This window comes from Brachyistius frenatus, unplaced genomic scaffold (genome assembly GCF_029030835.1).
Source record: "Brachyistius frenatus isolate BFR_SWC_R1_liver_20210118 unplaced genomic scaffold, ASM2903083v1 Contig_36, whole genome shotgun sequence".
NCBI classification, from domain to species: Eukaryota; Metazoa; Chordata; class Actinopteri; family Embiotocidae; genus Brachyistius; species Brachyistius frenatus.
In genome coordinates this window covers 500,921-528,493 of record NW_027210635.1, presented here as the reverse complement: position 1 = coordinate 528,493, position 27,573 = coordinate 500,921, and the positions used below count along the sequence as shown (strand labels likewise).

The 27,573-nt window shown below is 40.9% G+C and overlaps 3 protein-coding genes across 6 annotated transcripts in view; all 3 read right to left on the bottom strand.

Moving 5' to 3' along the window:
• LOC138622404 (uncharacterized) overlaps positions 1-27,573 on the bottom strand; it is a 134,670-nt gene that overhangs the window by 44,037 nt on the left and 63,060 nt on the right. The window lies entirely within an intron of this gene.
• Positions 6,160-12,220, bottom strand: LOC138622385 (uncharacterized). Its single transcript, XM_069701140.1, has 3 exons — positions 9,949-12,220; positions 6,822-6,907; positions 6,160-6,345 (listed from the first exon to the last, which is right to left on the bottom strand). The coding sequence occupies exons 1-3, from the start codon at positions 12,164-12,166 to the stop codon at positions 6,244-6,246; spliced, it is 2,406 nt and encodes an 801-aa protein (XP_069557241.1). The 5' UTR covers positions 12,167-12,220; the 3' UTR covers positions 6,160-6,243.
• On the bottom strand, positions 12,220-26,985 carry LOC138622386 (paralemmin-1-like). 4 transcript variants are annotated; one of them, XR_011311012.1, is made up of 7 exons: positions 25,305-25,597; positions 24,795-24,875; positions 19,450-19,583; positions 18,611-18,632; positions 17,288-17,368; positions 13,458-16,553; positions 12,220-12,435 (listed from the first exon to the last, which is right to left on the bottom strand). XR_011311012.1 is itself a non-coding variant. In XM_069701142.1 (7 exons), exons 6-7 carry the CDS (start codon positions 17,331-17,333, stop codon positions 15,685-15,687), a joined length of 915 nt encoding a protein of 304 aa, XP_069557243.1. In that variant the 5' UTR covers positions 17,334-17,368; positions 18,611-18,632; positions 19,450-19,583; positions 24,795-24,875; positions 26,084-26,129; positions 26,939-26,985; the 3' UTR covers positions 13,190-15,684. The 4 variants fall into 4 exon arrangements, 3 of the variants coding, with proteins under 3 accessions (XP_069557243.1, XP_069557242.1, XP_069557244.1); XM_069701142.1 differs by lacking the exons at positions 12,220-12,435; positions 25,305-25,597 and adding exons at positions 26,084-26,129; positions 26,939-26,985 and having other exon boundaries at positions 13,190-16,553; XM_069701141.1 differs by lacking the exon at positions 12,220-12,435 and having other exon boundaries at positions 13,190-16,553.

Here is a 27,573-nt window from a genome sequence, read left to right as displayed (position 1 = left end):
TAAAGACACAAGAAGATTTTTAAATAAGATACTGGGGTGTCTACTTTTGACTATTTTTTTTTTAAACTAATTATCTTATTAATGAACTGTGCTTTAGCCCCCACGGCTTTTTAATGTTTTTTTGTTACATCTAATTTAAATCATGTATAGGCCTTTTTAACCTTGAACAAATGCTGTCATTAAAATGAGACTCACATTTTCTAATGGTTTAGTTGCATCCAGCTTTTTTTTTTTTAGCTGAATATAAGGTGAATCCATGTCAATTTTAGGCTACACAATTTTGCCACCAGCCTGATATGGGTTTGAGATACCAGTGCTGTCTCTTGTGCTTGTGTAGCGTTTTGGCTAAAATAAGGGAAAAAGTACAAGTCGAATGCACTAAAGCGTGAGGAGCAAGGGCGGAGGTAAAGTTTTGTGACCTCGTGTGTTGCGCTCACAAACCTCCTTCGAACTCAAATGACTTTGACGGTGTGTTTTATAAGAGAAACCGGAGCACCCGGAGAAAATCTAAATGATTCCACCAGACGCAAGTTGATGGAAAATGTTTGAAAGGGGGAGGTGGTGGTGGTGGTGGTGTGTGTGTGTGTGTGTGTGTGGGGGGGGGTGTTATGTGGCTAATGTGCAAGACTGTCCTTAAGAGGACATGTCTTCTGTGGACTTGTGTCTACTATTGGTTTGGCTGCATCTAACTGTCTTCAGGTCGAACCTCAATGTCATCTGAATCTATGTCCATGTTTTGCTGTACATTTTTACATTCGGCGGCTGACGGGGGTCGAGGTGCCTGAGGCCGCTTCTTTGGGGGAACGTGGGCAACGATTGGTCGTCTCACCCGTGAAATATTGTCTCTCAGATGATACGTCTTTGGTGGACTCATGTCCACTACTTTTTTAACTGCATTCCGCTTTTCAAGGTGTTTATTATATGACCACAAATCCATTTTATAGTCTACATTTTTACATGCAGCAGGATACAGGCCATGAGATGCCCGGAGCTGCTTAATCGGGGAAACGGAGGCAAGGATTGACTGTTTCACCCGTGAAACGCTGTTTTTAAGATGACCCACGTACACAATTTTTTTAGCTGCATTCAACTTTTTTAGGTGCTTATCACGTGACTCTACGTCCATGTTTTGCTGTGCATCGGACGACTGAGGCCGCTTCTTCGGGGAAACGAGTGGAACGATGGCTTTCTTCGCCCGTGCAAGAGTTTCCTGACGTCTATATGCGAATGGTGGACTCATGTCCACTACTTTTTTAACTGCATTCAGCTTTTCAAGGTGTTTCTCATATGACGTTATGTCCATTTTACAGTCTACACGTTTGCATGCAGCAGGATACAGGCCATGAGATGCCCGAAGCTGCTTCATTAGGGAAACGGGGGCAACGATTGGTCGTTTCACCCGTGAAACGCTGTTTTTAAATCACATGCCTCCGATGGACTCCTGTCCACTTCTTGAACTGCATTCAACTCGTCTAGGTGCGTATCATCTGAATCTATGTCCATGTTTTGCTGTACATTTTTACATACGGCGGCTGACGGGGGTCGAGGTGCCTGAGGCCGCTTCTTTGGGGGAAAAGGGGCAACGATTGGTCGTTTCACCCGTGAAATATTGTATCTAAGATGACATGTCTTTGGTGGACTCGTGTCCACTACTTTTTTAACTGCATTCCGCTTTTCAAGGTGTTTATTATATGACCACAAATCCATTTTATAGTCTACATTTTTACATGCAGCAGGAAACAGGCCATGAGATGCCCGGAGCTGCTTAATCGGGGAAACGGAGGCAAGGATTGATTGTTTCACCCGTGAAACGCTGTTTTTAAGATGACCCACATCCACAATTTTTTTAGCTGCGTTCAACTTTTTTAGGTGCTTATCACGTGAATCTACGTCCATGTTTTGCTGTGCATTTTTACATGCGGCATCTGACGGGGGTTCGGATGACTGAGGCCGCTTCTTCGGGGAAACGAGTGGAACGATGGCTTTCTTCGCCCGTGCAAGAGTTTCCTGACGTCTATATGCGAATGGTGGACTCATGTCCACTACTTTTTTAACTGCATTCAGCTTTTCAAGGTGTTTATCATATGACGTTATATCCATTTTATAGTCTACACTTTTACATGCAGCAGGATACAGGCCATGAGATGCCCGAAGCTGCTTCAAAAGGGAAACAGGGGCAAAGATTGGTCGTTTCACCCGTGAAACGCTGTCTTTAAGACATGCCTCCGATGGACTCCCGTCCACTTCTTTAACTGCATTCGACTTGTTTAGGTGCATATCACGTGAATCTATGTCCATGTTTTGCTGTACATTTTTACATACGGCAACTGACGGGGGTCGAGATGCCTGAGGCCGCTTCATTGGGGCAACGGAGGCAACGATTGGTCGTTTCACTCGTGAAATATTGTCTCTAAGATGACATGGTTTTGCGTCCACTATTTTTTGACCTGCATTAATCTTTTTAAGGTGTTCATCACCTGAGACCATATCCATTTTATGCTTTACCTTTACAACTGGTGTGTTGTTGTTTCCAAGTGTATCTCTGTTGATATTCCTTGTGGGCACAGTGGAAATTAAGCCTGATGCTCTTAAGCTGAATGTATTATTCCAAACTGGAACTTTGATGACATCACAATGGCTTTTTTCTTGGCCCCGCCCCAATTGGCCCCGCCCCCGTTCCACTCCCCCCGCCCCCTCTACACACTCGATTGGCTCCGCCCCCACTAGCCCCGCCCTCCTAGTTAGTCCTAGTTCATAAGAACACTGTAAACCTATAACCAGAGAAAACATGAATTTAGAAAAGTAAATTAAAGTAAGTATTAATTGTTTCCAAAATATTAATATCTTTTTCTTATTGTAAATCCTTAACTATATTTGACATGGAATTGTGCGTGTTTGATGGTAATATGTTTATTATCATTTTAATATTTTATTATATATCTTAAATATATTTTTTATGCAATCCTCACTGCAACAACACGTTCCTGTAGATACATGCTGCACAACATCAGGAGAATACGTCCTCTTCTCACTCAGAAGGAGGTCCAGGTTCTGGTCATCTCACACCTAGACTATTGTAACTCCCTCCTGGCAGGTCTACCTGTTAGCGCCATCCGACCTCTGCAGCTCATCCAAAATGCAGCAGCTCGACTAGTCTTTAACCTCCTAAATACACTCCTACTACTCTGCTCCTCCTCCTCCTCCTCCTCTTCCTCCTCCTCCTCCTCCGCTCCCTTCACTGGTTACCAGTAGCTGCCCGCATCCGTTTCAAAACATTGGTACTTGCGTACCGTGCTGCGAACAGATCGGGTCCAGTCTACATCCAGGACGTGGTCCAACCTTACATCCCAGCCCGCTCCCTCCGCTCTGCTTCTACCAATCGGCTTGTTGTTCCCTCACTGCGAGCTAAACACGCTACAAAATCACGTCTGTTTGCTGTCCTGGCTCCTAAATGGTGGAATGAGTTCCCCACCGACATCAGGACAGCGGAAACTCTGTACATCTTCCGCCGCAAACTAAAAACACACCTCTTCAGACTTGACCTTGAATAGTAGAACTTTAGTAGCGCTTAAAATGGCAGTTATTGATAGAACCTTGTAGTTTGGCTTTCTTGTAGAAATGGTATTTTCTTGATTCTTGTTGTTCTGGGTTTTGTACCCTCATGGTTGTAAATGCACTTATTGTAAGTCCCTTTGGATAAAAGCGTCAGCTAAATGAAATGCAATGTATATTATGTATTTATTAAATATTCAACAGCAACATCAATTTGAATCAATTTAAACTTATTAATACCTTTAGCTTTTTAACAGACTACATTAAATAACTTTTTTGACATGGTTGTAATTTTTTCAGCAAAATTTAAATTCAGTGTAAATATTGAATCATTAATTTAGGTTATTAGAGTAGAATACATTAAGTTACTTTTTAGACGCGGATGGAAGATTAGCCTACATGAGTGTACAATCTTTGGGTTAGTCAGCACTCGCAAACTCACTACTGTGAAAGCTATCAGGTGAAGAAAAAACTCCACATTGTTTTCCCAAGTACATTCAACTTTTGGATTATTACTTTTTATTTGTATTCTGATTATTTCTATGCTTTATTGTTCCATCCATTTATGCTTATTTATTTATTTTGTGGGACAAACAGGTAATGTTACCTGTGAATGGTAATATTACCCGTTTACACCAGACACAATACAATTTAAAAAAGATACTGGGGTGTCTACTTTTGACAATTTTTTGTACTTATCTTATTAATGAGCTGTGCTATAGCCCCCATGGATTTGTAATGTTTTTTTGTTATATCTAATTTAAATCATGTATAGGCCTTTTTAACCTTTAACAAATACTGTCATTAAAATGACATGTCTTTGGTGGACTCGCATTTTCTAATGGTTTAGTTGTATCCAGCTTTTTTTTTAGCTGAATATAATGGGAATCCATGTCAATTTTAGGCTACACAATTTTGCTGGCAGCCTGATATGGGTTTGAGATACCAGAAGATGCTTCATGGGGGAAATATAGGTATCCACAGCTCAGCATCTAGACGTTTTCCCACTGACCATATCCTCTCTCGCTGTAAAATGTATTGTCATCAATAACATCTATGCACTCATACTTTAGGATGACATTCTTGGTTCAATTAGCCTGCAATTCTCTTGAAGCACCAACTACGTTATACTTTACATGTCAGATGACAGCACCGGTGCTGGGAAAAACAACAGTTTTTACAAATGCTTCCCATAGACACACAGAATTTATTGAGGATTTTATGCTACAATTAACTACATTTCCCATCAACTGTGAGTGGACATCCACAACAAAGTGGCAAAATTTCTTTTCTTTTTTTTCCACCACAGAACAAATCCACCCATCTGCCCATCCCATCTCCAAAAGCCTTACACTAATAAACAAAATATACAGACAGATATTTACATATACTCCCAATCTCATCTATATAAGTAGATGCATGCCAACATGCAGCTCGTTTAGCATGCGTACATACAGGACGTGCATTCCCATATTGCGTGTGTATACAAAACAAAACAATATATTATATATTTTTTTCCCAACGTGTCTGCTCTCTTGGCAGAACCGAGTTTGACAGATGGTGCTTAGACAGGCCAAGTCATGTACGTCTGTGTGTGGAGATTAGAAACCGAGCGCTCTCTCTTTGTTACTGTCTTTCATCAGGGACTTATGTTTTCATTCAGACGCCACACATTTCCACTCTACCACTTGAATTTACTATCAGCTCAGTGATGGGACAATCTCTAGAGGGAACCAAAACAATGGATATATTTTTGAATGCAGTTCAATCAGGAAAATGCACCATAATGTTGTTAAATTCTTGTCATCCAGTCTCTGAGAGCAGTTAAGGGTATTTAGTATCACATGTTTATAAAGCTGTGGAACTTGCCAGAGGTAGTTTTGAATCAAAATCAATAAATGAATAAAACAATTTTTTAAATATGAAACATGAACCTGAGCTATTTACTTAATTTTTTTCCCCAGTATTGGTTGAGCCCCCACTCCCCCCAAAAAACTGGATTCCACGGTTCCCATTTTGCAACTGGACAATTTATTTAATTAGAACCTTCCTACCTCATAAACATGGGTTTCTCTTATCATTTTATAGTCTCCTAAGTCTAAGCAAAAATAACTTTGATAACATCACCAGGCTATTTTTTTCAGACTTTAGAAAACTCCCTCCACAGCCACAGACGGTTAATTATTCTGCTGTTTTTATTGGTTCTGTCTATGATGAGTAGGTTTAACTAAATTGAATCAGTTTTAAGCTTTTATTAATAACTTGGGATATGCTACAAAAATTTTGATAAATGTATAGATTTCTGAAAATAAACTTGTTGACCAAAAAGATTAGATCAGTAGGACATATGCATGGAGAAAAAGCGGCCTGGCTTGCCTACAAAATGACGTCATTAGTACGACACTGTTTACCAGTTTATATGAACTGAATATTGAAATGATAACTTCCCAAAATCAAAGACACAGCTGCTTAGTTTTTAACATAACCTGTAACCTGTGTGGACTGACCAAAATCATTGATGTGACACTCGTGCTTTATTTATCTGCGACATAAAACTGAAGCTTAATTTAAGCTGCCACTACCATAAGGGTTTTGGTCATACTGCTTCATCTCTGCTTGGACTGTGGTTCTAGTATTGCAGATCGCTCGGATTCTTTTTTTGTCGTGCTGAACGAACCGGGACGGCCCACGTCACTTGTTTTCCTGTGACGGCTGCCCGTTGATCAGGCCAGACTCCCAGCGCTGCCACAGAGGAGCCCTCTGGCTTCCTGCTCTTTGAGCTTTGGGATCCTGCTGCGAGATAAAACAGAGAAAAGACCTGGATTTAGAGTGAGAGATTAGCTCCTACTTCTTGATCCTTTCAATTTGCGATCAATTTCACAACCAATGGAACTAATCCAAGTATTTGTAAAACAAATAGTATTTGAGGATACCTCAAGCACAATGTCTTTTTTCAGCTATTTTACTGCAGCTAACTGCCACGTAGGATAAAACACTAAGATCCAGAAAACAAAGTAGTTCAACCTCACCCATAAATTCTGATATGGTAAAGTTCACATTTTGCACAGTGGATTTATAAGTGTAAAAAAAAAAAGAGTTCTAATTTTTTTTTTTTTTTTTATTTTTTATAATACACTATCTCTGAATAACAATATAACATGATATCACATGCTGTTCTTCTTAGTGTTGTACACACATGTACCCCTCTCAGAACGATAAAATACACACAAAGGAAATGATGTACAGCAATTATTCTCATTGTTCATCACCTGTGTCTGCTCTGACTTCAGCTGATCTTTCTTGGAGGGCGGTGGCCAAACCCGTTCCAGTTTCCCTCGGGTCTGTTGCCTGGCATCTTAAAAGAAAAAAAATGATGATTAGATTTCAGGCAGCAGTTTTTCATTCAAATTCAAGGATTTGACATATTTAACTAGAGAGAACTTATTTGAATCACCTGCTCAAATGCAAGATGCAAATCCATGTCCACAATAGTAACCCTGCCAAGGCCATTTTATTCTACGTGTCTTTGTCAGGTTACAGTTTATAGTAAAAAATAAAAATAAAAAGTCCAGGAGCCTCTTAGCTGAAGATTGGTGGCTTTGTCCTGCTCTCAAGTAAACCCGACCAAACTGGTGTTAGAATGATCTTAGAAGTCTGATCTTATATTTTTGCTCAGTAGAACTGATTAACATTACACTGCAATACAAGGACATTGCTGTGTCTTTATATCTATGTCTTCCAAATGAATGAAACAATCTGCGAGGAGGCTGTTGTTTTGTCAAAGGCAGCCTATCTGCTTGCGGCAGTTGTCATTTCATCAAACTTAAAATTTTAAACAGCAGATTTGAGCTGATTAAGATTATTGATTTATTTGGAGTAGGCCTAGTATTTTGTCATGGGACTTTAGAGGTGAGCTTGTTGCCCCTCAAATACAGTGTCTTTTCTGTTGGACTATTTAAAGGGTCAGTTCACCCAAATTGACCTACTATTGAACAGAATGTACAAATTTACATTAGTACTATCTATCCAGCTGGTCTGATTCATTTATGCAGTCTTTGATTTTAAAACAGTCTTTTGTTGTTGTTATTTAGCCTTTCTGAGGTTATTGCTCCGTTAAATCAGTGAATTTTATTTAATGAAAAATAGTGTTGGTCTCTGTAGCGGGAAGTGTAACTTAGGGAAGTTGATCTGATACATAGTGGTACATGGTCTGAAACTTTAGGGAACCCGTGTGTTAGTATACTGAATAGTTGTTATTTTTGGTGTGTCCATCTAATATGCTTGGGACTTTGATGTGACTAAAAATCTCCCTTCTATTTTTGATTATGTACTCCATTTATGACACTCAAAATTGTGTAAAAATGGCCTTTTGGAAAATATCAGTGTATCTGTGTTGTATATTTTCATAAAGTATCATCATAGCTGGTTAGGGTAACACACTACAGCTCTTTTGACCACAGGAATGAGTCACTGTCTTCAGTTAAGACATATTACAATAACTTGTAGCTTCATCAGCACCTTGAGTCAACCAACTTATCATCATCATCATCATCATCCTAACACTGTGCTTCACAGTGACACACTCCCAGGCTGGCTGCACTGACTTGATGGATCCCCAAGCTCTCATGCATTGGCCTATAGGCAAAGGCAACGGACAGAAAAATACAAATGGACTGTTCGCACTTGCGGTATTCCTTTCAACTGTCTTAGCGACTGTCGTTTGTATTTACACAATGCTATGACAAAATCAGAACTGCCTGTGGCTCAGGCTGGAGTGCAGATAGTAGCCTTCATGTTGTCACTCAGCCCACTGGCATCTGCTGACTCAGATCAGGTGACTGGCTAGACTGACGTGCCCTTAACCGTTGGTGACAGGGATGACACTAAGTTGTCGATAAGACTCCTTGGATAACACTATGTGATGCTAATGTAGAGAGGCATTCATTAAAGTGCTCAGACTGAGTGTCAGAAGGTTCTGATGTGCAATGAATAAATATCTATGTGATCCTTATTTATGCCTTCACTTTGAAAGGCTTTTAGACCAAATAATATTTACAATTTATTCGAAATATTTCAGAAACCTTTTACTGGTTCAACATACCTTTTCTGAACATTTTCTGCAATGTTTAGCTAAATGATCAAATGAGGTTTCATTGAAATATTCTCATTTTGCACATTTTTAGTCAAATTACAGGTTGACCTCTGTGGTTCACACAGTCACACATAGAATACAGATTCAGTATCTGTGGTGGAACAAGTGCTCAGGTCTTCTACTGAATTAAAAGTAGCAGTTCAACACTAAAAGGTTCTTAAAGGGGCAATTTATAAGATGTTTAGTTTAAGATATTCTCAAATTAACTAAGATTTTACACAGAATGTGAAGAAATAGCACTGCTGACATCATGTGAAAGACGTTTGTGTATTGTGTTGCAGAGACAGCCACAGAGGTTAGCATGCTAACCAGCTAGTCCCGGTCTGTCCTGTCTCATAATACCACTTTGTACCACAAGATGGGATGGTGAGCAGCATCCAGTCAGCTCTTAGTCCAACATAAGAGGAAGATGAAGCAGCATATTCTATCCTCTTGTTATCATGAATGGATCCGTAAATACAATGATGGCTGAAACTCGTGGCAAAACTGAATCAGAACAAGAGTTAACATCGAATCCAGAAGTCAGCTGTTGCCGAGTAAAGGAATGAAGTTTGATGCCGAACTGGCAATATCTCTTCTTGACTTGTCAGTAAACAGCTGTTAATGTTCATGGAAGCTATGTATGGATAGTTTATAAAGGAAGCTAATATTATAATGTCAGAGATGTGACCATCAGGCGGGCCGCTGCATTGGTGGACCATCAAAAATCGTTTTCTCGATACTGGCTGCCTCTTTACCAGCAGTCTCTTGTGTCAATCATTCAGAGCGTACTGCAGGCAGTCCAGTCCAGCAGAGAAGTCCAGGCTGAATTTCTTTCCTAATACACCTTTGTATAACGTTACCGACAGTGCTTAGTCTGCCGTTTGTTGTACTTTTGATTTGATGCAAAAGCATGAAAAGTAAAAGTGCTTCTTATGGAAAACAATTGCTCATTAGTACACAGTACAATATATTTCAGACAGTATATTATGCATATATTTTGCGGGGGTTTAAACTGCAGGAAAGTATCATATTGTCTAAGGTGATCCCATAGTATTGTAATGAAGTCCTTATCTGCAAAGTAATTGGTAATTGCGACTATAGTGGAGTGAAAAGTGTCATATATAGTAGCTATTGCAAGTAGCAATTCATGGAAATTCTCAATAATAATACAGTATATGTCACTCACAATTGCACCTCAGTACAGTGGTTGAGTAAATGTATAATAATACTAATGTTAAACATGACAGGCCATGCAGACTAACCTGGTACGAGCGTTGGTTTTCCTCTTGACTTGTCATCGTCTTCACTGTGCTGTCTGTTATCTCCGTACAAAGTGCATCTCTGTCTGCGCAGCTCGTCTTCTCTTTCTTTGGCCTCCTGGATGTCCTTCTGTACCTCCGGCTGCAGAGCCAGGGCTGGACGCAACTTGAAGAAGGGATTTTGGATGAGAGATTCCTGGCTTGCCTTTGTGTCCCTTGTTCTGCCCCTTTTCTCCAGTGTGGAGACATCACTGCCTAAAGAGTCCAAGCTTCTGTGCAGGCGCAGGTGTTTGTCTTGTGTTGGGTAAGGGAATAAGCGTGTTTTGTCTCGGGAACCCCCAGTTGGGCTCATTGACCTGAGGTTTTCGGGACTTCTCGCCCTCTCAGAGGTTGCAGATTTGCACAGCCTGAGGGAATGTGCTCTGGAAATTGAGCAAGCTTTGAGGGAAAACATCTCGAGGCTATGTGTGCGCTCAAGCACGGAAGGATAAACACGACCTTTCATCACAGAGGGAGGGGGTTTCCGGGGCCTTGTTGGACCTTCTGTGTTGTCCTGCTGGAAAGCTTCAAACAGCAGCTTCGTCTCCTTTAAGGGACGGGCCTCCCCTTTGCTGTACCCCCCTGGGATCTTACCCTGGTTGACCAGCACCCGTTCTCTCTGAATCTCCTGATTTATCTCCTTCTGCATCTTTTGCTCAGAGAACTGCCAGTCACTGTGTTGGTAGGCGCCATCCATGGTAAGAAGTGAGTCAAGAGAGATATGTGTCTTGAAGGGAATCTCCAGTACATCAGGGTCATCTGCTAGATTGAAAACACCCCCAGCTCTCTGCAAGTTCTGCTTCCCCTGGGCTACCTCCTCGATCTCCCTTTCCATCGAGGTCCCAGCTGCTGAGAAACGATGTCCAGTAGACAGAAAGGGAATCTCAATGTTTTCATGGGCGTTGATGGGAATCACATCTGTAGGTACTGAACTGTCTCCTTGATTATCATCAGAGTCATCTGCCTCTGTTTTGGCAACCCACTGGTGCGCTGCCTCTCCCGGCATTGTGGACAAAGACATACTTGCTTTTGTTTGGTCTTCCTCACCCTCACTGTTTTCATTCTTCTCCTCCATCTGGTTTGTCTTTGCTTCCTCTTTCTTAACAGTGTTAAGTCTACTTTTCTCTCTCACTTCTTCCTCTTCCAAATTTCTTCCTCCTACTTTAGAATCTCCCATTTCCACTTCCGCTTTCACACCTTTCATCTCTTTGACAACCTGCTGGGGGGTATGAGGGATCTCTGACACATCGACATCATGCTTCTGCTGCACCAGTTGCAGACGCTGAAGCAGTTGCTCTCCTTGTTGGATATCAGTAGATATTCTCCTGCCTTCGTCGTCCTGATCTGTCCTTGTCACCGTTTCCTCAGAAGCTTCGGAGATGGGCAGTTTTGACACTTTCATTTCCATAGTGCCACTCTCTCTTCTCACCCAGTCATACTTTGTGAGGTTAAAGTCCAAAGATCTGCTGTCAACATACTCTTCGTTGTCATTTGTTACATCTGCTGGAAAGTCAGCCACCTGTGGCTGACTGGTTGCAGCCTGCATCTTGTTTCGGTCGTATTTGCAAAGCTCAACTGGCTCGACGGATTCAAAATCATCCACACTGAGACCAGAAGGTCTTGGGGCAACTGTCTCCACACTTTCACTGTCTAGATTTTGTCCTAATAGTTTCGAGTCTTTCTTGTCAAGTCCAAAACTTTTGTCTCCCTCTTTGTCTAAACGGGTCTCATTTTCAGAGTTTTCATCAAGGTTTGAAGGTATTTGTTTTTCCCTCGAGTTTTCCTGTCCTTCATTCAAAATGACAATTTCCTCAGGTTCTTCGTTTGATTCTTCATTTGTTGTGGCGTTGTCCTGATAGTGTCTTCCAGCTACATCATGGCATGCTTCCAGCACACAACCATTGCTGTCCATGGATGTTTGGTCTTGGTAGGTTGGTGGAATGGAGTCCTTATCATTGGATAGTGATATGTTGTTCATAGACTCCTTAGAAGGCTGCCCTTTACTTACTATCTCTTCATCCACCTCGTTCTGCGTTCCCATTAACTGCTTCTCACTCTGGTGCCACTCTAAGCTGGGATTAGCTTCAGCCTCTGTGGCGTCACCTGCCCCATACCAAAGGGTCACACAAGAATTATCGGCTGTTGCACCTGCGGTGCCCTCTGCTGGCGGCGAAGGAGCCATGTAGGATGGAGGAGGATGAGGTGGGATGAAGACATCATCTGCAACTTCATCATCCATCACACTGTAGTACCTTGGGATCACTGCAGGAACCGCAGGGCTACCTTTGGTTTCGCCTTGGTTGGTCACACAGTCGGAGTCTATCTTCATCCACAGACCACCATCATCCACGGAGACTCTACTCTGAGGGTTGGGTCCGGGAGCTTTTGTTTCCATTAATCGAAGCGTTTCAAGCACCTAAGGGTGTTTGTTCTGTGTTGCCCTGTGAGTCCCTTTAAGATTAAAGAAGATACAAATGAGAGATGATAATTAAATCCTCTAAGTATCATTGTGACCTTTATTATTAGTAAAAAACACATTTCTCTCCCGCTGTGACCCTCAGTTCTGCTGACAAAGGGAAAGAGTAATCGGCTTTCCTTATTTGGCACATGCACTGTGTACAGTATCTGGCAAACACACTGGCCAGCCACAGAGACTCCCCTCGTATCACCAGTTTGCCTGTCGAGAATTATGATTTTCCATCATTCTGTCCGATATAACAGCCATAACTCATTGGGCTCATGTCTCTCAATGAGCCATGTGACTACTACACATGTATTGACACTGACAAATCATTACGCATAACACACCTTGCTGTGTCACCGAATACTCTTCAAGATATGTTCTCCTTTATATAAATACTGTCCCGGCATATAAGTCTATATTTACACCTGCACTCAGCGGCTTAATGACAGCCTCAGTGCAGTTCAGGATTATCAGCAGCAGTAGTACCGCACTGTATATAAAGCTAAAGCAACAGGACATATTAATGCGTCTTAATGAGCTTAACATGTTTATTCCACCCTCCTTTCAAGGAACATTTTCTATCTGTTGTTATGAAGATTATAATAGGTTATTATGTAAATACTGTAGTACTACAGTACTAAACCCTATTCAGAAATGTTACTTAAGTTACAGTATAACATTAAACACAGTTTTGTGCCTCCATTATCCACTATTTGAAAAGGATGTGACAAGGGTAATTCTTATGTTAGTAGCGTACACATCATTCTTACTAGTATTTAAGTATGACTTGACCTTTAAAAGCACCAAGGCCTTTTTCTCACCAACATCAGACCAAGTAGATGTTAACCTTGTCTCAAAGACAATATCGACATCAGAGAAAGATGTAGCTGTCTTTACATCTTACTTTTATATCAAAACAAAGCTCTAGATTAGAGAAAGAAAATGACTAAAAAGCAAACAAGTACAAAGCCTGAGTAATCATGTGGAAGTTTTGAAGGAAGAGACCCACCTGATTGCAGCGCTGCAGTCATCATCTGTGCGTGATCGTTCTAACCTCAACGGAAATATGAATGATCCAGCTGATCGACTTAGCACCTGTACCCTCCCGTCCTCTGGGTCATGTGAACAAACAAAATCCTCTCTTTTGAGAAGTAGCACACAGTTCAATCGACCCTCCTCAAGTGACCCCACAAGTTGGATGTGACGTTGCAAAGTGACAACATGGAACGTGACTAAATTGTGGAATGTCAGTTAAATAATGCAACACGTGTGGATTTTGCATTATTTTTGCATTTTGTGTCCGTAAAGCTGTGATTACAGTTCAAATCTAATCGTGTCGGCTTTAAACATTTCACACAATCAACATAGTGATTTTATTCTGTCCTCTGATCATATATTCCAGTTAACATCCACTGTAATAGATCAGTTTAACACCCAACTGCACAAACAGCCATAACAAATGAAACCAATATTAAAAGTACGCTAAAAAGTTAGTAATTTAACAGCAAAGATAAATTTTTGGCAAATTTAATATCCCTATGCTCTTACCTTAATGTGGTTTCCCACAATGGCAGAGGTGCTATTTTTATGTACATTTCTGGTCTGACATGGTCCAATATGACCATACTATGTTATTCACTTTCTTGCCAAGATGAGAGGACCACTGTCACATACATGTCTGTATGTGGAGTATGAAGCTAACGCCAGCAGCCAGTTCGCTTAACTTGGCACAATGACTGCAATCAGGGGTAATCAGCTGTTCTGGCTCTGTGAGGAGGTTCAAAATCTTCCAACCAGCTCCTCTAAAGCCTGCTAATTCACATGCTATATCTGGTTTGTTTAATCAGTCCAAAATAACGTGGGACAAAAATGTCGTGTCACAGGAGGTTGTGTACCTGCCCTAATCTAAAGCCATCAGCTGCTTGCAGTAGCTTCACAGTAAGTCACTATGTATGCTCTCATCTAACACTCAGCAAGAAAATAAATAAGAGAAATGTTCCAAACGGTCTGTTGGTTTCAAGACTTTGACACTAAAATACATTTAAACTACGCACAAGAAACTCAACGTGTAACATACAATTTTTGAAATATAAACTCTGCCTTGGGACATTAAAGCCCCAAATTCTTGTAAACATTGTTGGTGTCCTCAGTGGAACAGCCCTCAGCAGTATTGCATAAGAGTTTTAAAAGTACAGAGGGTGTTACAGATGTCACTCATTTTTCGTACATTTTCAAATCAACATTGAATCAAAAGTTTGCCAACTTTTTATGTGGATGTCCTCTCAAGTTTTGGTGGAAGTTGTAGTCAATTGAAGTAATTGAAGTCGTCAGCCTGTGTTCTTCTGACTTCTTCAGCTGAGAAATCTGAAAATGCAATGTGCAGAGAAAACCGCCTGTCCAACATTGCTTTGTATCACCTCCCTCACAAACTTGGTTTGCCATAACAGTGTTAGATAACAAAAACACTGTCTCGGTGGTCATCTGCCCTCTTGGCCCTGCTGGTTTTAGTTGCCTTTTTCACACTTTGTTGGTATCCGAAAGAAGTTCTCCAGCTCACCTGTACAAGTGAGGATGAAACTTTCATGCACGCGGCTCTCTCAGTTTGCGTAGGCGCCACACACAGACAGCTCAATAAGCCTTTAGCTCTTACAGCCACCGACTGTATCACTGCACATGTCTAATGACGGAGCTAGTACAGAAAGAACAACAGATTTTGCAGCTGATTTCCAGAGACGCATTTATCAAGGGATTTATTGCTTATCATCAACTCTAATTGGACATCCACATAAAAAAAGTTGTGAAAATTACTTTTAAAGTAGACAATGAATCACACCTTGAGCGTTAAAATATTGGTGCTGAAATATAGACTACAGAAAAATATATAGTGTCAAGGCAGAGAGAAACGAGTCATTTGAGATGCATGCCTGCAGCAGGGACATTCTCATCGTCTTCCACCAGGGGGAGGAATTGGATTTTTTTATATTCTGTCAGAGCTGTTGCCAGTAAAAGACCGACAACATAATACATGTCTCTTTGTTTAGCAAAATGAAATGAAGTGGTGGCTGCCCGGAGCCAAAGCCACTGTAAGACCATACCATGTGGTGTTGGTATGCTCTCAAGCCTGTCACTAAGGCAGCAATGCAGCATATCATGTCGAACGAAAAGCACCATAGTACGAAAATATAACAAATTGTATGATTGAAGCTGTGTGGGAGTCTCTTTCTTAAATCATTTTTTTACATGACAGAGCAACACTGACAGGTCTTGCGCTTGGACGTGCCCTCTCCTTCTGCTTTTGCGGGTGAAGATGAATTACGCAGCCCCTTATCACCTTCCTCTCCCTGGACTTTAACACCGGCTCCATTTCCATCCAGGGGAATATCATGAAACCCTTCATCTTGGGACTCTTTCCTGGCCTCTTGCTCTGCTCCATGCGCTGGCGGTGACTGAAGGGAATCAGGAGTTTCAGGTCCTAAGACGTGCTCTTCTCCGTCCTCGGTGATAATCACTCGTTCCACCGTGATCGGGCCTTCATGGTCCTCTTGGCTGTGACCTTGGTCAGCTATAGAATCAGCGTATCCAAGGAACACAAGTGTGATGGGCTCTTCCGCCAACCTTCGATCCTTCTGGGTATCTACTTTTCCTGCAATTTCTAGGACCGCCATCATGGTTTCATTGTCTGCTTTTATTATACTTTGAACACACTTCTCAATCCTCAGTTCAGCTTCCAAGTGGTCACTTCCAGAGCTTTCTAAATGTATATTGCCTTCTTCTGATATGTCAGTAAAAGACTGGACTTTTTCCTCTGGAGCTCCGCTGGTTTTTGCATCGAGTGTATTCGTCTCTACCTTATTTGGAATGACTGTGACCTCATCTAGTAGCACTTTCATCCCAACGCCATCGATGACGTTCAAGATCTGACCGAGCTCCTCGGTCGAGGGTTGACCTACCGACCCATCGACAGTGTGGATACTCTTCTTGCCGTCATCGAAGATGGTGTTAGCCTTTGGAGCACCAGCCGGTGTGGGCACGGTGGTCACTGACCTGACGACGGTAGCACCTGTCTTGGGATCTCTCTCTACCTGCACTGCCAACGTTCCCAGGACTGTAACCACAAGAGACAAAGGAAGCTGAATTTGAGTTAGTAAGATAAAATGCTGAAGGCAACAGAACTCTCAAGGCCAATTTATCGATAATTAATATGTTAAAATTCCCTCTCAGTTTAAGTCAAATGTAGTCCACATCAGGTCCTAATTTTTGTTTCAATGAAGTTGCTCTTAAATGTTTTTTAGGCCGAGCTGTAATTAAGAGGTGAGAGATGCAAAGGTTAACACCAGGTCAGGAACAGAGCTTTGTGGAACTAATGTGAGCCGGCACAACAGATATTATGGGGACACAGTGGGCAAAACGTAGCACGCACAGCCCTCCAGCGAGCATGAAAAATTAACGAACAGAAATAACAAGTGGGCTAAATATAACTTCATTCTCAGGCCGTTCACCGCAGTACCATCGTTAAGTCGTACCCTGGAGGCTGAATTTGGACAGAGGAACATTGAATAAAACGGGCATCATTGGCAAGAGACGAACTGAGAGACTAATACAAATAATTCAGCAGAGTCTATTGTCTGAATTTCTGTTCATAAGTTTGTGTCATTATTATCTTCTAGTAAACATTTTTGTCAAAATGTAAAAGTTATACAAGGCAACACTGGCTCTTCAGTGAACTGCCACCACTCCATTTTTCAGTGTTCGCTACAGACCTCTTATTACACAATACAAAATGATGAACATCTCCACACTGTATGGCTACTTTTAACTGAGTCCAGTCTTGTGCCTCACCTGATCGGCCATCTTGCCCGCTTTCATGAAACACCATTTGTGCCATTCGTACGAAGGCGTGATCCGCAGATTCTTTATTCACTGAAAAAGAAAACCTTAACATTGAAATCAGCATAAATACAGTAGATCTTCAGAGGGCGTTAACTTGTGTGTCTGTTTGGTAAGAATTGAACGCTGATTACCTAAACCAAGAAGTTTTATTTATTTTTATGCCTTGACAGCGCCTCCTCTCCAGAGGGCGCGGATTTTCAGTTGGGTGACAATGTCTGTATGAGTAATTTTATTGGTGCAATATCTGTTTGAGTGGGCACAGATCAAATATCAATAGCTAGATCAAATGATCAATGGACATACATGCAGATAACAAGCAGGCCACTGATGTTGTTTACTTTGTTCTATTTATGATGTAGGCTACATCACTTTGTGACATAATTGGAAGTGTAATGAATGCGCTGAAAAAGGGGGAGGAGGTGTACGGCTGTCTTGTATTAGAGTTTATAACAGCTGTACAGGACTATATAGTATTTTCCAGTCAGTAGTCTACGTGATGACGAGCTGTGCTGTTGCTGTGTTGATGAAGCGGGAGTAGCTATGTGGCAAAAAACTACAATAAGATGCCACTTGAAAACATATTTAGGTTTGCACAATAATCTCACCTACCATGAAGTTTGAGATACGGTTACGAATTGAACTGCTAGAACAACTTGTAGCCGCTAGATGTCTGTGCACATAAAGAGCTTTAGATAACTGCTTAATGGGAAAACAAGAAGGCCATCTCTTCAAAAAATTAAAAGGACTGAATCAGTTTTGAGGGTTTAAATGTGGTAATTTGACACTACCTGAAACCCTAATTTGAACCTTAACATGCTTATATTTTAATCTGCAGGAAATCACTGGTGTGCTTTTCTCTGTTTACTAAAATATCAAACTGTAATACAGTGCATATACTACGTGTCAAATGTTTGCTATGTTACATCAGAGCTGGCTGTTTGATCATACTCTCGCACCCTTTGCATCCCAATTTGTCTGTAATTTATTAGAGATAAAGATGGAAGATGGAATAAGAGTGTTCTTGTACGACAGAAAGAGTCACATGCAGTAGGAATGAAACTTATGTTACATTAGAAGTGGAGCTGATTCTCAGCCGTGGCTCCATTCTGTCACTCTGATTTAAATGATTATTCTTCAGGCAAAGACGTGGTTATGGCAAATTATCATCTGCCAGGGAAGAATAGAATTTCAGCAGGCATCGTGATGAGCATGACAAAGAGATAGAAGCTGCTGGTGAGCTAAATGACGACCACAGTGCTGCTGACTTATTACCTTGTACGCCCTCAGTGCCAGACTGTGGGTAAAGACAAGAGACAATTTTAAGTGCTCTCCACGGTCAGTCACTTAAAACAGACACCGAGTCGGCAATTCTAAACTCATGCCCTGCCTCCCCTTCTTCGCGGGCCCTCCCCAGTTTGTGCCCTGCCATAAATAATTCAGTCATCATCAGAGAAGTGTTGAACCAAGCTTAGTCCCATCATATTAAGAGACGCTGAGTTTATTTTGCCCAGCAACCATTCTAGTCCTGCTGTTGGTTGCCAGCGTGAGACGGCGCTGAGTGTGGGCTGTACAGTGAAGTGGAACATTTGGCAGAGGTCAGAGTTCACATGATATGATTACTTACTTGATGAAAGAAGAAGAAATATATTACGCGCTACAATATATGTGTGATAAATGTAGGTTAATGCATTAAATGACAAGTACAGGTTAACTTTAGGTTACACAAGCTGTGAAAAAGAGTTTTCCAAGTGAGTAATATTCACCAAAACGAGCAGCGTTTTTATATTACTCACCAGATATGGGGTAAAGTTCTTGTCCGATTTAGATTTATTTGATTTAAATCATCATGTAGAAGAGCAGTTTTGTATTTTGTATGCATGATACATAATCTGAAGCACCCATGTCCCTGTTATACCGGCTGGAAGATTATTCTCTTGGATGATTTGGGCAATAATTCTTAACTTTAACATTCCATTTTGCTAATTTAAAAGAATATTGTTGGATAAGTATTGCATTGTATGAGCTGCCTCTTGCAGAAGTTGTAATACTGTTCTGTCTTTTTATGAACATTTCTATGCTTACTATACCGTGGAAACATTTGTCTATCTTACCTGATTGTGTCTGTGTGTTCTGGCTGCAGCTGCACAGTTCAGTGAGTCTGTGTTTTCTTCTCGAGACCTCTTTTCTGGCAACAGCTGCCTTCTTCGTCTCGTCCTCAGGCTTCTTTTGACTTTTGGTTTGTTCCCTGGCGAACACACACACACACACACACACACACACACACACACACACACACACACACACACACACACACACACACACACACACACACACACACACACACACACACACACACACACACACACACACACACACACACGTTTGTCTTTCTGTCTTTGTGAAGACATCCGTTGACATAATGCATTACCTTACACCGATTTTAACCGTCAGTGCCATTAGCATAAGCCCAACTCAAACCTCATTATAATCTTAACCTTAAACCCAAGTCTTAACTCCTTAAATTGCCATTTAAGGTTGTGAAGACCAGCCTTAATGCCCTCACAACAATGGTTTTGAATCAAAATTCTTCGACCTAAAAATAGACATGCTCACACAAAAAAACACAAGATTCACAGCAAAACAGCTCCAGTAAAACATGCATCTCATGCCTTAAATTTCAAGTGCAGGTCTGATGCAGAGGTCCTGGCTTCAGGTAGAAAACAACTATAATATTTTGCAAAGAAATCAGGCTCTGAAGGCTACAGATTTGAATTATGATGTGATGACATTGAATGGAGCTACACAGATTTTTATTTTTTTTTGCCGATAAGCTTTGCAGCAGAATTTGATGTGCTGTAACTGATGCTTTCTACCAAATGGTAACATAAATATCTCAGAAATATAACACGTTCCTTCATCCCTCTCCAACTAATTGAATACATGGGATTAAATGAAAGTGTTTGGTGGAGTGTTTTAATTTAAAGTAGCCTCTGAAATCAGCTGCATCTTGTAGAAGTTCTCAGTCCCAAACTGACTTACAATGCAGTCACAGATACGTGGTCATAGAGTTCAGTTCAGCGCTGCCTGAAGAGAATATCTTTCACAATCTGGGAGTCACAGCTGCCTCAGTTTTTTGCTGTGTGTATTAGAGCTTAAACAGGGCAGTAAAACAGGCACAAGAGACGCATGGGAAATGTACAACTCTGAAGTTAGCTTTCTATTTGCAGCTTCAGCTTCAACATGAAACTTAAAAAACAAACAAAAAACTTTTACTGTTGGGGAAATTAATTAGACATTGCGGCTAATGCTGTAACACTGTTGGAGACCCACTTTAAAATTTGTGAAAGAATCTTTTTATGCAAGAAAGGACAATTTTAATAATTTTTTTCACATACAGACAACATTGGATCATATCTAAATCCAAAACCTCTTTACTCAAGCAACCAGTCGTTCGCAGTGCAACACACCTCCACCTTTTCTCATATAGACTTTTGAACAGCTAATTAAACGCTTTAACTTTTGTAATTCTAATTAAACAAACAAAGAATGGATTACAGAATCCCATCCTCCACAAAGTAAGCACAAATATCATGGACACATATGGAAGTCAAATCATGCCTTAACAAGACTTATTTCATGTGAGAATTACAATCAGCCTCATCATACAAGTATTGAACATTTAATAACATTGATTTAATATTCAATATATTCACACTACAATCCTGTGAAATACGTTCATAACATAAATGATTCAGAGCAGTGGACCGGGATAAAATAGAAGTTGTGAGTCGTCATGTGTTTATCTCCTATTTACGTCCTCGACCTGGTCTATAATCCATCAGAACGGTCCCATGGCTGGTCTCTGTTTGATCTCGTCATGGTAAACAGCGAAGTGTTTGTGTGACAAAAATGCTGTTCTCTCTGCTTCATTGGCAAATACTCAAATCTTTAGAAATGGATGGGTGTGCATGTATTTTTTGTTTTGTTGGTATGTATGCCATCATAATGTATATTAAATTGACTTCAAAGGGCTAATCTGTAAAATATTTAATTTATAACATTACAACAATGAAAGAAATAACAGAATTGCCATCATGTCGAAGACATATATTTATTGTGTTATAAAGATATACATACAGAGGTTGGCGTGCTAATAAGATAGCCCTGGCCAGTCCTGTCTCGTAATGCCACTTTGCATAGCTAAAAGTATAACGTCAGGGATGTTCCGGCCGTCGGCCATTCAAGTAGGTTGCCGCATCAGCGGGATGATGGACCGTCAAAAAATACATACATACACAATCTGTAAAATACATAAGTCTCTCTATTGCCTCCCGAGGTACAAAGTGGTATTACAAGGTGGGATTTATTTAGCAGAAAGGACACTTTTAAACTCCAAGTGATCCCCTCACGAATGTCTTTAAGACTTTAACATTTTAAAGTTTGTAATTGAATCAAGTGGATCCTAATGAAATATTAAAATATGGCTCGCACAGCTGGGCTACTTCATACTATGAAAGCTGTCGAGTTTAAGTAGGACAGGAAGTGGAGGTTTTTTTTGCTGAATGAGAATATGAGAGCGTGTCAAGGAAAGTTCAAACTCAAGAGAACGAGGCAGAGGAACAGACAGCCGGGAGAGAGACAACAAGGATGAGTCAGACAAGAGTGAATGTTCGGTGATTTAACCGAGAGGTTAACATTATTCATACCGTGATTTTGGAGCACTTTGGTCTGGTTTCTAAATGTGTGTCTCTTGCCAGCACAACCGACTGTCTGCTCATGCATATTTACTGTGTGAAGATCACCTGAAGCCACAGATCTGGTTTTTTTTTTTTTTTTACTTTCCTCTATGGGGAAGTTGCGTTGGTGTTTTTTTCTTATTTTTATTTTTTTTTCTCCACATGGTGCCACTTGTTTTTCCAATTCAGCACCAACGCTTTTTACATCGCTTTTTTTTTTTTTTTTTTTTTTTCAAACAACAGGGGGCGTAGCTGTTCTGATGACAGGGAGGTGACGTATGCCTGCTCTCATGTACAGTGCGGAAATTCTTCCTTCTTATTCTTCAGCCTCATTCCCACTGACTGAGCAGGTAGGCAAATGTAACTTGGTAACTTGGTAACTTGGGGGCCGGGGTTCGCGGGTCAATTACGTACCATTTTCAACAACAAAAAAAAGTGTTGAGACCAAAATGGACACGTTGCACAATAAAACTCTCCGCCTGTGCTAACAGAAGGGGACATTCAAGGGATTGATATAAACAGCCAGCCGCCCGACAGCAGTCCGATGCCATTTTGGGCTCCTCCACAGATTGTAGTAAGGCTCGTGGTCCTGCCATATTGGATGAGTAAGGCCAGCAGACTGCTGTTTTCTGAGAGTGACAGTGAGAAGGTGGCGCAGCCCTGAGACTCACACATCTCGCTCCAGAGAATCTGTCACTCGCGCCGGGCTGGCGGGACTGACAACCTGAAACCAGACCTCGCCAACACTTTGCACCAAAAACTAGCTGAGATTAGTTACTTTAGTGTGACATATTGGAAAATGCTTGCTCTTTTGCCTTAAGTTAAATGAGAAGCTTGATGACACTTTAATGTATGTACAGTAAATAATAAACTACCACCAGCAGTTGGCTAGCTTGAGCGTTATCATGTTATCCTATATTATGTTTAACCACAGTGTAAAAAGAACATGTCAGTTTTACATTTTGTTTTTGTACTGATTAAACAAATATAATGCAGTGTTACTTGTTACCAAGTCAGCATTTTGCTGTTATGATCATTTCATTACTTTTGATCAGAACCAGTCGAGCTAAAATAATCGAAACTGGCTTCTGGATTTTTTTTTTTTTTTTTTTTTAGCTTCACGTTTAGGGTGCAGACGCGAGAGTAGGGATGTTTCTCAACGAGGAAACAAATACATGTATTTCGCAAACTCAGATCATTCTTGTTTTTCAACACAAATAAAAGGATATGAATATTTCTGAATAAACAACATATCTACTCAGGCCACTATTTCCTTCTTTGCCAGACAGATTGATTCAACTCTCCACACAGATCTGTGCCAAGTAGCTATGCGGGCCCAGCAGAGAGCAAATATGTATCCTGCCTCACATTTAGCTGCCACAGAGATGAGGGGAGGCGTTGTTTTATTTTCAGGCTAAACTCATTCGACTTCAGTGGGGCTGGTCTGTCCCTGCCGCCGGCAGTGCACACGCTTGAGGTAGCGAGTGGTTGGAGAACGCAGAAATGTGTTGCACACTGTTTGTGTGGGAGGCTGTTACAGTGTGCCTGATGCAGCGCGGGGCTACCGGCGGCACCGATAATGTAGGTTGTTTGTGTGTTGTTGTTTTTTGTAAAAGGGCATATCCTGAAGGGAAGTGAAGTGAGTAATGGTATGCATAGCAGCTCAGTGCAAAAAAAAACAAACAAACTCCAATGTCAAAATAATATCTTTTTTCTTCTTTTCTGACATCACTGCTTGCCCTCTTGCAGTGTTTCTCAGTTGACATCATCTTATTATTCTCCACACAGGCACAGCCAGATCTGTTCATGATTTCCTCCTGTAGGTCATGTTGACATAGTAACAAGGAATCTCTGGTTCTGGTGCTGGTAATCTGAAAGATTTCTGCACATCTAACATATCATGCAACTTAAAACCCATGTTGGAGTCCAAGTGACCCCACCCACAACATCTGAGCTTGACATCAGCTCACAACCAGCTCAGCTTGGCAGTCATCTGATCTGATGTGAGGGTGGGACAAACCAGTGGTCAGTTTTTAACATGAAGCAGCTGGAAAGAATGGAGACGGATGGAAACAAGAGTTGTGGATTGCTGTCCCCGTTTTCACTGCATTTACATAAAACTTCTGTAATAAAAGCAGAATTCCAGTTTTTTGGGAAGTTGCTTATTTTCTTTCTTGCAGAGAGTCAGATGAGAAGATGGATACAATTCTTATGTCTGTGCAGTAAATATGAAGCTACATACATGTGTGCTAATTAAAGTAAATACATTTTTTTTTGCAGCAGGTCATTTTATTGAATCATGCATTTGATGAATTATCATTATAACGTGATTTTTTTTTGTGTGTGTGTGTGTCTTAGTAAATCATAAATTCACCAAAGAAAAATATTTTGTCAGCAACACAGACAGCATATTTTTGAGTTATGTATTGTATATGAATTATTTGGGGAATACAAATTACTACTAATATGACTACTTCTTCACTAACGTCAAGGATAATGTATTGACCAAGATATTTGTTGTTGTGCAAACAGAAGATATGCTTATTTCCCCCAAATCAGTTTGGAGTACTAATGGGTATAATTTCAAGAACTTCAGATGTGTCATTTAATAGCCACTCTCAGGTGGACTTTGAGATTCTTCCCACATGATTTCTCTTGCAGCCTGTGACATGCAGGCAGATTAGGACATGCCATGGCAGTATTATCATACACTGACTGACCTATAGAGGAGATAGACCGTCTTCAACCACTCCTGCTCAGCCTCCCACGTCAGGTCTTCCTCTTCTTCCTTACTGATGTCTCTTCAGGTGACAGGAGAATAAGTCAAATCTTTGAAAGTAAAAAGTTTAAGAGTAAACGATCAGAGCTACTCTGTCTTTCTTGGCTCAACATTTGAGGTGTGGCACTAAAGAGAAGTGTAACAATGTAGTTCAAGTGTTATTCGGAGGGGAAACTCTGGAATCTTAATAGACGACAATGATTTTAAACGAGTCCTGAAGCAGAATGATAAAATTCAGCGTGTCACATGTTTCAGGATGCTTCAAGACTTCCGCACAATCTGTGCCTTTAGACTGAATTTGTACTCAGTGTCAACACTTTCCTGCCAAAACTATCACAGAAAATATAAATATGGCTGGAAGCAACAGACCATCTTCACTGCCTTTACAAACATATTATAATGGGAGGATTACATTACTTACATATCTGTAGTCTAAAGCACACCTACTTACCCCTCAAACAATCCTCCTGTAAGTTTTCTCTTAACAGCAAACTGTCATGAAACTTGAATTAGTCCATAAAAGCAGGTTTTTGTGAACTGAAGTAACCACAGCTGTTGTGTTTTCTTCTACTAACACCAGAGAGAGCATGATCCAAGAACACTGTTCTCATGGCCTGGGGTTCCACCCGCTTTTTAACATAATTCTTTGGTAACACCCCTTTGCTGTCATGGTCCCTGCAGACAATGACTTCTTCTGTCTGAAAGCAGACGACTGAGGGAGAAAGATAGTCAGACAGAGAGAGAGGGGGGATATTTTTACGAGATGTGAGGGACAGATTAAAGTAGGAATATACAGCTGGGTAGGGTGTAGGGTTGCCCGGAGAAATAGTTCAGTGACACAGCACATTGTATGCATGCCTACGCTGAATCTGCACTGTTAATGTAAGCTGTAAACATGCTGAGGTCCACTCCAGGCCTTCTCTGTCTTCGGTGAAGTGGGTGGCTTGTTTTTGTACATTGGAGACGGGGTCAAGCAGGCTCCACTCAAAGGCCCTCAAACCTTTCATTTCACAGACCAGCGATTATTAGCCAGAAAGTGAACTGCCGAATGTTCTTTGCACACTCACTTCAGGCAGTGCGGATCAACTGAGACCGTTCCACCGAAGTGACAGAAAACAACATTGTTGTGGTCAGATTATTTTGACGTGAGGTGAAAGTTCAAGTTGGTTTAAGGCATGCTGAAGTGCTCAGTAAAAGGACAAAAGGACAGAGGGAAAGAAAGCCTCTCACCACTGTGGCCTGCAGCCTTCGTTGGTTCTTCTCTGCCTCCTCCTTGCTTCGTGTAAAAAAAATGAATTCAACTATAATTCATGTTGACATTTTCAAGAAGAGAGAAATACAGTTACAATCATTCAGATACAGCAAACAAAGCAGCTGTGTGTGACTGATGCAGCTACAGTGAGGTTAATAATGCAGTATTTTGTTACAGCTGCAGGACATACAGGAATTTATTTTTACATTAATATACAGCATGAATGACTTAGACGCAGCTACAATACAACTCAAGCAACTGCACTTTTTATAAGAAAAATAACATGTTGTTGAACGTTTTACCCTGGACATTTGCTTAGTGTACACTATAAATAAAGTGCATTTTACATCCCTGAACCTTTTTTCACTTAGCAGTCAAAAAGTATTATTATTGATTTAAATTACCGGTAGTCCTGTTGCTAATTACAACAAATAAAAGCAGCTCTTCTTGCTATTAAGGTGACGGCATCATGTTTTGTAATGGATCTGTCTGGAACCTCTGAATACTCAAACCGTGTTTTGTAGTCTGTATAGAGTATGATCAAGGCTTAAGTCTTATGTTATTGGCTACAAATCTCATGAAACAACCAATGTTCTATTTCATTACACAATATAGTTTCTGACTTCTCTCTGTGTCTATCTGGCCTGAGCTCATTTCCTCCTTGAATAGTTTTTTTTAGTTAGGCTCAGTAATTTCCTGAGACAGAAGTACATGCAGAGGTAAATAGTTCACTTCTTCAGGAATATTCTAAGCCACATACAATATATGAAGTTACCTAAATCCCATAAGTTACTTATTGAATGTCACACAAGTAAAATGAAAAAGTAATTTACCAACGTTATCTAAAAGAAATCCGTGTTGACCCGTGACTTTTGCTTTCTTATCGTCTCCTGGGTGACCATCCTGTGTTTGTTTCGTCCAACTATGCCTGACTTCCTCCCTATGTGGACTGTGCTTTGTACTTTGTCACATGACCTCCGTCTTCAACCCGACTCACGCATGCGTCTACACGCAGCCCTGTATCACAGAAAGGTGACAAGCCAGGGTTCCTTATGTCAGAGATGGCCTCTCCTGCATATTAATGAAGGAGCAAATTCAAACAAAGTATTGATCACTGGAAGAGCAGACTCACTATGTGAAACAGAGAGGAAGAGAAGTGATAAACAGACTGTGCTGTACTACTGTACATAGATATTGATTGGCCTGACTCACAGATCAAACATTTAAGCCCTTGCCAAGACCAGGCTGACAGAGTCTCGGCCCAGACAGGCAGAGTGGGAGGAGATCGAGTAGTAGAGCTGTGAAGCTGTGGATAGATATAGCTCACATTCCTCTCACATTTAACTTGCACTCTGAACTCTCTTAATGCAGTCCTGGCAGGGGAGTGGACTTCAGCACCACCTGCTGAAACCATCTTTCTACGCCTGTGGCCATCACTCCTTTTGATGAAAGCATTAAAATATAGACG